The sequence below is a fragment of the Rhinatrema bivittatum genome, chromosome 2 (genome assembly GCF_901001135.1).
Source record: "Rhinatrema bivittatum chromosome 2, aRhiBiv1.1, whole genome shotgun sequence".
In the NCBI taxonomy this organism is placed as follows: domain Eukaryota; kingdom Metazoa; phylum Chordata; class Amphibia; order Gymnophiona; family Rhinatrematidae; genus Rhinatrema; species Rhinatrema bivittatum.
Window position 1 is genome coordinate 100,268,008 of NC_042616.1, and position 10,695 is coordinate 100,278,702.

General features: G+C 48.8%; 1 protein-coding gene across 3 annotated transcripts in view; it reads left to right on the forward strand.

The window, feature by feature from the left end:
• UBE3C (ubiquitin protein ligase E3C) overlaps positions 1-4,579 on the forward strand; it is a 496,047-nt gene extending 491,468 nt beyond the window's left edge. For all 3 annotated transcript variants that reach the window (XM_029588499.1, XM_029588501.1, XM_029588500.1), the window contains one exon: positions 3,526-4,579. In XM_029588499.1, coding sequence (XP_029444359.1) covers positions 3,526-3,696 — 171 coding nt within the window. In that variant the 3' untranslated portion in view covers positions 3,697-4,579. The remainder of the gene's footprint in view (positions 1-3,525) is intronic.
• Positions 4,580-10,695: the final 6,116 nt, after the last annotated feature.

Genomic DNA, 10,695 nt, shown 5'->3' on the forward strand with positions numbered 1-10,695 from the left:
AATCCGGGTAATGCCACAAAATGAGCCATTTTGGAAAACCGGTCAACAATGACCCAGATGGTGGTGTTACCACTAGACACAGGTAGGTCAACGATAAAGTCCGTGGATATGTGTGTCCACGGTTTGCTAGGAGTGGGCAAAGGTTGGAGAAGTCCCCAAGGACGACCGGCAGGAGGTTTCTGTCTTTCGCAGGTAGAACATGATTCCATGTAGGTCCGTACATCCTCTTTCATGGAGGGCCACCAGTAGTATCTTTGCAATGTGGTCAGAGTTCTGGATTGACCAGGATGACCTGTAAGGAGTGAATCGTGGGCCCATCTGAGGATTTTCTTCCTGAGTGCTCGGGGTACCACAGTTTTTCTGGCTGGAACCGTGTATGTGGCTGAACGGAGTATCCTAGTAGGGTCTATGATATGATGCAGAGTGTCCGGCGTATCTTTTGGCGTAAATGAGTGGGAAAGAGCATCCACGCGGGTGTTCTTGTCTGCTGGGCGATACCTCAACAGGAAATCAAATCTGTTGAAAAATAATGACCAGCAGGCTTGTCTGTGGTTCAAGCATTGGGCGTGACATAAATATTCGAGGTTTTTATGGTCAGTAAAAACCGTTATTTGGTGTTGAGCACCCTCGAGCCATGGGCGCCACTCCTCAAATGCCAATTTGATTGCAAGTAGTTCTTTGTCTCCTATCCCATAGTTTCGCTCGGCAGGGGAAAAGCGCTGAGAGAAAAAAGAGCATGGATGTAACGTATGGTTGTCGCTATGCTGGCTGAGGACAGCGCAACTCCAACGTCCGAGGCATGTACCTTGACTACAAAAGGTCATTGAGGATCAGGGTGGCGTAGATATGGCTCCTGAAGAAAGGCTTTTTTGAGTTCCTGGAAGGCGGTAACGGCTTCAGAGGACCACTGAGAGGGATTGGCTCCCTTGCGCGTCATGGCAGTAAGAGGCATGGTCAAGGTGGAGTAGTGATGAATGAATGATCTATAGTAGTTGGTGAATCAGCATAGAGCTTTTAGACCAGTAGATTGGGGCCAGTCCCGAATGCTCTTGGTTTTTTGCGGATCCATTTGGAACCCCTGGCTGGACATTACGTATCCCAAAAAGGAACAGACTCCTGGTGGAAAGCACACTTCTCTAATTGTAATCTCTGAGTCTCTGAAGAACCTTGGAGACGTCCAACTGGTGGGTCTGGAGGTCCTGAGAAAAGACCAGTATTTCGTCCAAATACACTACTACGCAATCGTATAACATGCCTCTGAAGATTTCATTCATCATGTTTTGGAACACGGCTGGGGTGTTGCAAAGGCCAAAGGGCATGACCAAGTATTCAAATTGGCCGTTGCGGGTTTTGAATGCTGTTTTCCATTCATCGCCCCGCAGTATGCGAACTAGATTATATGCTCCTCTGAGGTCCAGCTTTGTGAATATTTTGGCTCCTTGGAGCTGATCAAAAAGTTCGAAAATCAACAGCAGTGGGTAATGGTCCTTCATGGTGATCTCATTCAAGTCACGGTAGTCTATACATGGGTATGTTCTCTCAACCTAGCTTGATTGTTACCCAGGTAGAGAGTCCCTCAAGCTAGGTTGAGAGAACATTGCACAAATTTCATCTTTGACTGAGTTTCCTCACTCCTAAGGTCATCAAATCTTCACAAGAGAGCACTGTTCTGTTCATATGTCTCACTTTGAATGTCAAAGTGGCCCCTAACCCCTACACTAATACCTAAACCTCACCTCGAATTACTAGGTGGGCCTCCCATAGAAATATAAATACCTATCTAGTGTGAGGGCATTATGGCTAGTCTCTCTCTCGCTCTCTCTCACTCGATGGCTAGGCTGGTGCTCCGGGAGCTTCACAACTACTAAAACCAGCAATTGATAGCACATCGCAAAATGCGATAAAGCCTTAACGCAACCTATCGCATGGCTTAACGCTACTGAAAAAGATGTAGTTAAAGTCGTGCGATAGGGCTTCGCAAAACGGTGAACCCAGCCAACTCCCACCCCTAACTCCTCTTTTTCAGATTTGCATTGCACCATACATTATGGTGCTATCGCATGCGTTAAAGGCGTTTTCGCATGCGAAAACGCCTTATAGCATTTTGATAAATGACCCTAATAGCCGGTTAGGTTTTTAGTTATCTGGTTACATGTAGCCAAATAACTTTAGGCAAGTACATTCAGCAGGATGTCCCGCTGAATGTACAGGACAAGTTATCTGGCTAACTTTAGCTGGATAACTTGTCCACTGACTGGCTTACTGAATATTACCCCTTTATACTTTCAGTTGTTGCCTACAGGTATTGAGTACTCTTTTAAGGCATATGTGAATCTTGTGCTAGCAATAAATTACGGGGTAGATTTTAAAAGAAGCGCGATCAGCCTACTTTTGCTTGCGCATCAGACTCAAGCAAAAGTACGCTGGATTTTAGTAGATACGCGCGGAGCCGCGCGTATCCACTAAAATCCTGGATCGGCGCGCGCAAGGCTATCGATTTTGTATAGCCTGCGCGCGCCGAGCCGCGCTGCTTCCCCCCGTTCCCTCCAAGGCCGCTCCGAAATCGGAGCGGCCTTGGAGGGAACTTTCCTTTGCCCTCCCCTCACCTTCCCCTCCCTTCCCCTACCTAACCCACCCGCCCGGCCCTGTCTACACCCCCCCTTACCTTTGTCGGGGGATTTACGCCTCCCGGAGGGAGACGTAAATCCCCGCGCGCCAGCGGGCCTGCTGCGCGCCGGGCCGCGACCTGGGGGCGGGTACGGAGGGCGCGGCCACGCCCCCGGGCCGTAGCCACGCCCCGTACCCGCCCCCAAAACGCTGCCGACACGCCCCCGGAACGCCGCGACGACCGGGCCCGCCCCCCGACACGCCCCCGACACGCCCCCCTCCGAGAACCCCGGGACTTACGCGAGTCCCGGGGCTCTGCGCGCGCCGGGAGGCCTATGTAAAATAGGCTTCCCGGCGCGCAGGGCCCTGCTCGCCTAAATCCACCCGGTTTTGGGCGGATTTAGGCGAGCAGGGCTCTGAAAATCTACCCCTACCCTTTTATTATATAACCCTAAATTGTTTTTCTTAATTGGTTATTTAGCACAGTTTTGATTGATCTTTCTAATTAGTGGCCTAGCTCACTGTTTTTAAAGTCTTATGTGAAGGAATTGCAATGTGCCATTTAACACGTATGCTTGCAGTGAATTTTCAAAGGAGTTACGCGCATAATATATCATGGCAATTTTAAAAAGCCCATTTTCATGCGTTAAACCCTTTTGAAAGTTCAGCTCTATGGAATGAATTTTCAAAGGAGTTATACATGCAGAAGTAGCCATCTTCAAAAGTCCGTTTACGCATGGAAAACCTTTTGAAAACTACCTCCCTTGAGAAATCAAAAGAAAGATTATTTTTCATTTCAATTTCAAAATGATTTTTTTGTGATTTGAAGTTTTTTAAATACTTTCATTTAAAGCATGGCAGCACTTGTAGAACATATGCAGCGTTTAGTAACATCTGGCTGCTTTTATTCTTTTCCAGGAATTGTATCCTGCCTTTTGCATTCACAATGGAGGATCTGACTTAGAGAGACTGCCCACTGCCAGTACCTGCATGAATTTGCTTAAGCTTCCAGAGTTTTATGATGAAAACCTTCTGCGGAGTAAGCTTCTTTATGCTATAGAGTGTGCTGCTGGATTTGAACTCAGTTGAATTTTATGGTGTAATGATGTGCTCTGCAGATGAATTAACCAGTGCCTACTTTGTGATCAGCGCCCCTGAACAAGTCATCTATGGGAACGTTTTATTGGTTTCTGCAGAACTGGTCTGGCCTCAACATATTTCTTATCAGTTTCCCTAAATTGGGTCTCATTTTTTAAATCCCATTACTTGCCAGATGGCTATCAATTCATTAGTCTTACATTGGCACTGCTTTATTAAGACTCCAAGATAATGAAGGCTGGTTTTTGTGTTCCTGCCAAGAAGAGCACATTTTAAGAACTGTGGCGACTCCATGAAATTAACCAAAGATGAAGCTTTGGCTTTGTGCTGTTCGGATATAAATAACTCCTCAAGCTGGCAATAAAGTTATATACAATGCAGTACGTTGCTTAATGGGATAAGACAGGGCTAAGATTCTGCTGTAAATCTTTTAGAGAGAAAAAGTGCTGTTTATGGGCACCTCAGAACCAAGAGGGCAAGGAAAACACCTATTAATGGTAAACTACCCATCATTTTTCTTGTGATAGAATTGTTTACAGAAATTAACTGTTGCAACTAAAAAAAAATGTGCTTCATTACCCTCTCAGAAGACAGTAGGCATCAAGATTTAACATATTTTATTTGGGCTTTCTAAACTATTTTGGAAGAAGCTACACATAGCATGCTTATTTTTATGTAATGTACATCAGGCCATGTCATGATCAATGGGACACTTGTGAACAGATGTTAATATACAAGCTTTCTTTGTGCTTGTTTTCTTTTCTCAGTGCCTGTACAGATTTTTGTTTTGTATGTATCAAAAACTTTTGACATATATTACATAATAAGTTTACAAAAAATACAGTAATGGCTATTAAAATATTATTTGAATCAATGTGTGTAGCTTAATCTTTTTTTCTCTGACTAAAGACTCTGTGTTCAAGGACACTATGTCAGTGTTCTTTCTCCTGTTATTTTCACATTCTGAAAATGGCATGTTATCTGCTGTACAAATTATTTGGATGTTTTGTGACTGATTGATTTACATCTGTCTATTCCTTCTGGCAGATCCGCTTGGGCACATAAGCAGAAGAAATTGAAGTTACTGAATTTAAATTTATTGGCTTATTGTAATTTTACTTAGTGTTATTTTATCTCGTGATAAACACCTTTTTAGATATACATTTATGTCCATTTCCTACCCTATAAAACGCATAATTGAAACAGAAAGAATTAAATTTTAAGTAGAGCTCATTCTACTGCTTAAATTTTTTAAAAAATTGCTCACCTACATTTACAGTCACACTCAATACATAGGCTGAAATAGATTTACTGTCTTTAGGCACTCTGGAAGCAGACATTCTGCTGGTGGACAGGAACGAGCAATATTTTTAAATGTGTGCAAAGATTAAGTGATGAATTTAAGATATGCTTGCTGTCAAAGTGTGTACTTCCCTAACTTGAGTAGGGAATGGAATGTTACAATTCTATTTGTAGTCTGGGTATACAGAAATAAAACAAATTTCTTTTTTGTTTTGCATCATTTTAATTTGTTAAATGTGAATGCACTTTGTTCAATTGTGTAATATTTTTTATTTTTAAATAACTAAGGGGGTCATTTTCAAAAGCAATTGTACGTGATGTGTCCCTTTTTGCGTGCAATCATTAAATGGGGGCGGAGTCGGCCCCGGAAGAGGAGGATTCGGGGCGGCACCGGGGCTGACTCTGAGGAGACATCGCTGGCAGCAAAAGGTAAGGAACCTTATCGCCGCCAGTTTCGTGCCGGATTTCGCAGGCCCGCCCCCCACTTCGCACCCCCTGTTACCGCCGGAATTTCTAAGGTCTGTGACCTTAGAAAATCCAGGCCTAAATTAGCATATTCCTGATGGAAAAATTATTCTACCTGTTATAGCACTTTAGCCATACTGTGAGATATAGAAACAGAGAAAATTACAGTAGATAAGGACTTTAAGACCCATTTTCCTAGCGTGTAGCAGATGGACTCAGGACCAATGGAGTATAGTGTGCTCCTGATAGCAGTTGGAGATGGATCAGATTTCAATCTGACGTCAGCCCTAGTACATATACCCCTGCGAGACGCCATGCTCTTCAGTATTTTCCGTCTCCATAGCAGTTCGGGACTCTATACACGCTTGCACAACGTTAGAGTATTCTAACCAAAGAAATCCAAAACAAAGAAGAAAACTTACCTCTACAGATGAGTCCCGCTCTCCTGCGGTGATACCTACGGGTCCCTCCCCCAGTCGAGATTCCTGAGGTGATTTCTGCGATCCCTCAGAGGTAGGCCTCTGTGCGGCAGCCGGCTCCAGGCGTGGACTTAGCCCTCGGCTGAGAGGCGGCGGGTACAAATTCGAGCACGGCAGTGAAGGTATTTTTTCCGTCTCCCCCCGCAGCCGGAGACCGCACGGAACGAGACCAGGAAACGCCAAGACAAGGTAAGGTAGAAAACTTCTTAAGTCTATGGTCTCCGAGGCTCGAATAGCCGCACAGATAGCCAGCCGGCATAAGTGCTACCGGGTTGATCAGCCCTACCAGGACTAGACCCAGGTTCGATACGAGGGCCCTCCCATGTGGAGACCCTCCGAGTTGGTCGCCATATTGCCCGCATGGTCACCATCGCCATTTCCATTTGATCACCGCCCTGTCCACCGATTCGTTCTGTGCGCACAGAGGCGAGCCGTGCGCACAAAATCACTTGTGAGCACACCGGTGCGTGCATAAGTTCATAAAACCCCGTGCGCAGAGCGGCACGCGCATCCGACCTACACACAAAACCGGCGCACCCGGAGCGCATATCGCAGCCTCCCGGCATACGCTTGAACGCACAAACAAGGAGTTTCTTTTGGCGCACACAAACCATGGCACCACCGGACAAGAAGCTTAAGGCCCAGGGCCTCTGCCCAGCATGCCACATTAGAGCAGCGCAGCATGAAGATGCCACGGCCTTGTGTATACACCGCGAGGAGGCTCTGGGTGATCCAGCCCAAGGTCCTCCCCAGCCAATACGGGGATATGGTTCCACCGACAATACACCGGACCTCACTACTCCCAACGGGAGCCTCCCTCAAACGGGGCTTCCCGGGGATGCAGTGCCTCTCAATTTAGACCCAGCATCTTTCTCTTGCGTAGAATTCTTCAAAGGCCTACATACCTACGTCCACATGCAACCGGTGCCTATGATAACACAGCCACAGCCTTCCCCATAGGACCCTAACGTCCCGGGATCCTCTAAACCCAGAGAAGTGCCTCGCCCGCCCCAAAGCCCCAGCCTTGGGGACACGGATACCTCGGATGAGGGTCAAGACTCCCTGGAGGAAGGAGAAATCCCTCCAGAAACAGAACCCTACCGAACCATGAGGCGGTTCTTCACCAGACGAGCTTTCAGACTGCGTGGCGGACAGCTTGAAAGAGCTCACTATCCCAGGTACAAGTGCTACAGGGGAACCGAAGACTAACCCCCTCCTCAAGGGACTCCCAGGCCTCCCGCCATTTCCCTTTGCTGCAAGCTGTCCCAACAGCTGATTGACCTGGAATGGAACTCTCCGGAGGCCACGTTCAAAGGGAGGGGAGGACTCTGGCAGCCACGTACCCCCTGGACTCCGCGGCAAAAGATCTCCTGGCATTCCCCAAAGTGGATGCCATGGTCTGCGTGGTCACTAAGCACACTAACATCTGTCGAGGGAGGAGCAGCACTCAAGGATGCCCAGGACAGACGTCTGGAATCCATACTCAGTCATTCAACGTATCAGCTATGTCGCTACAGATCGCAGCCTGCTGCGCCATGGTGACACACGCTTGTTTATCAAAGATCAGGAGCGCTAACACACCCGTTGAAGCACTAGAACCAGGAGTATCATTCCTCCAGATGCCACCTCCGAGCTGGTGCGCACTGCAGCCAGAGGAGTCTCGTCCGTGGTGGCAGCCAGAAGGCAACTCTGGCTCTGAAGCTAGTCAGCCGATGCGACTTCTAAGACGAGACTCACGAGAATGCCCTTTAAGGGAACCCTCCTGTTCGGAAGCGAACTGGAAAAGTTAGCCGACAAATGGGGTGAATCCCCAGTACCGCAGCTACCGGAGGACAAGAACAAAAGAAGCCAGCGCCCCTCCCCCAGAACATCTAAGTGCAGGGGATCACAGCGCTTCAAACCATACAAAAATACATATCAAGCATATCGCCCCACAGGCAGGGGCCAGTCCTTTCGGAACAAACACAGCAGAAGGGGAGCCGGCTCTGGCCCAGGCCCTAGCCGCACCCCACAATGAAAATCAGCCGGCCCATTCACAGGAAGAAGCCATAGGGGGTAGGCTTGCCCTATTCTACCAAAGATGGGTCGAGATAACTTCGGACAAGTGGATCCTAACCATCATTTGAGAGGGATATTATCTGGACTTCCACAACATTCCTCCGGACAAATTTGTGAAATCTCCCTGCCATGACATCTCCAAAAGGAGAGCAGTGGAAACCACACTGACCAAATTGCTCGCCTTAAAGGCCATAACACCGGTGCCCATGCAACAACAAAATACTGGGCACTATTCCATCTATTTTATCGTTCCCAAGAAAGAAGGTACGTTCCCAACCCATCCTGGATCTCAAGTCGGTCAACCATCACCTGAAGGTCCCTCGCTTCCACATGGAAACCCTACGCTCGGTCATAAGAACGATACAGCCGGGAGAATTCCTCACATCCCTGGATCTGTCAGAAGCCTACCTGCACATCCCGGTCCACCATGAGCATCAGTGTTTTCTACACTTCGCAATCCTGGACCACCACTACCGGTTCCGGGCACTACCCTTCGGGCTAGCCACAGCTCCCCGAACGTTCACCAAAATCATGGTTGTAGTGGCGGCGACACTGTGGAAAGAAGGAATCCTTGTACACCCATATCTGGACGATTGGCTGATCAGAGCAAAATCCCCAGAGGAAAGCCATCAGGCAACCAACAGAGTCAAAACTCTACTGGAGAACCTCGGGTGGGTGGTCAACACAAACGAGAGCTGTCTGCAGCCCTCCAAATCTCTGGAATACCTGGGAGTCAGGTTCGACACCAGACAAGTCAAGGTTATTCTGACTCCTACAAGGAGAACAAAGCTGATGAACCAGTTGTAAAACCTGTTAATCAGTCTTCACCCCAAGGTGTGGGACTACCTCCAAGTCCTCGACCTCATGTCATCCACACTGGAAGTGGTCCCATGGGCAAGAGCGCACATGCAGCCCCTACAGCGTTCCCTGCTGTCATGATGGAATATGATGTCCCAGAACTACTCCGTTCGACTACAGCTCCCAGAGGAGGTTCGAACCCAGCTACAATGGTGGCTACAAGAAGACCACCTGAGCAAGGGAGTAAGGCTATCCCCACCGACCTGGATCCTGCTCACCACAGATGCGAGTCTACGAGGGTGGGGAGCCCACTGCCAAGAACTGACCACCCAGGGGCAATGGGACAAGGAAGAGTCGGGATGGAACATCAACCGACTGGAAGCATGGGCAGTCAGGCTAGCCTGCCTGTGGTTCAGTCACAGACTCTGGGGTGAATCAGTCAGAGTTATGTCGGACAACGCCACAACAGTGGTCTACATCAACCGCCAGGGAGGAACCAGAAGCCAACAGGTGTCCCTGGAAATAGAACCCCTAATGGAGTGGGCGGAATCAAACCTACAAGAGATCTCAGCCACCCACATCGCGGGGAAAAGACAACATCACTGCGGATTTCCTCAGCAGAGAAAGTCTAGACCCAGGGGAATGGAGGCTGTCGGCCACAGCCTTCCAGTGGATAGTAAACCGCTGGGGAACACCAGCCATGGACCTCCTGGCAACCTGGTCCAACGCCCAAGTTCCCAACTTCTTCAGTCGCAGACAGGACCCACAGTCCCAAGGGATCGATGCCCTCATCCAGATCTGGCCAGAGGAAGTCCTGCTATACGTCTTCCCTCCGTGGCCGCTACTGGGCGGGATCATCCGCAGGATAGAACACCAGAGGGGACCAGTACTTCTAGTGGCCCCGGACTGGTCAAGAAGGCTGTGGTATGCAGACATGCGTAGACTACTGACAGGGAGCCCTCTCCCTCTTCCTCCACACAGGAATCTGCTCCAACAAGGCCATATCCTCCACGAACACCCAACTCAATTCTCTCTTACGGTCTGGCCATTGAGAGGACATGCCTGAAGAAGAGCGGATACTCGGGGGCGGTGATTGACACTCTGCTCCGAGCACGCAAGTTTTCCACATCTCTAACTTACATACAAATATGGAGAATATTCGAAGCCTGGTGTGAAGACCACGACATCCTCCTGCGGACAGTCAAAATCCCCACGATTCTGGAATTCCTGCAGAATGGCCTACAGAAGGGGTTGTCCCTCAACTCCATCAAAGTATATGTGGCCGCGTTGGCCTGCTACAGAGCCAAGGTGGAGGGTGGAAGCCTAGCCTCTCACCCGGATGTCTCCCGCTTCCTGAAAGGGGTCAAGCAGATCCGACCACCCCTAAAGTGGCCGGTACCCTTATGGAATCTCAATCTAGTCTTAGATGTCCTAGCAGGAGCCTCCTTCAGACCCACCTGCGGCCTGTCCCTCCGCCTAATTTTGAAGACTGCATTTCTAGTGACAGTCTGTTCAGCCCGTCGCATCTCCGAGCTCCAAGCACTGTCCTGTCTAGAACCGTTCCTCAAGTTCACACCAGGATCCATACAGCTGCGTATTGTCCCCTCCTTCCTACCAAAAGTGGTTTCTCACTTCCATCTAAACCAAACCACCTCGCTACCATCGCCAGTTGAGCATAAGGACTCGGAGGAATCTCACCACCTTCGCCATCTTAATGTCGGCAGATTCCTAATCCGATACCTGGAAAAGTCGGAATCTGTACGAAAGACGGATCACCTCTTCGTCCTTTACAGCAGGAAGAAACAAGGGGAAGCAGCCTCATGGGCAACCCTAGCCCACTGGATCAAAGAAGTTATCAAGGCAGCCTACGTAGAGGCAGGCAAGCCTC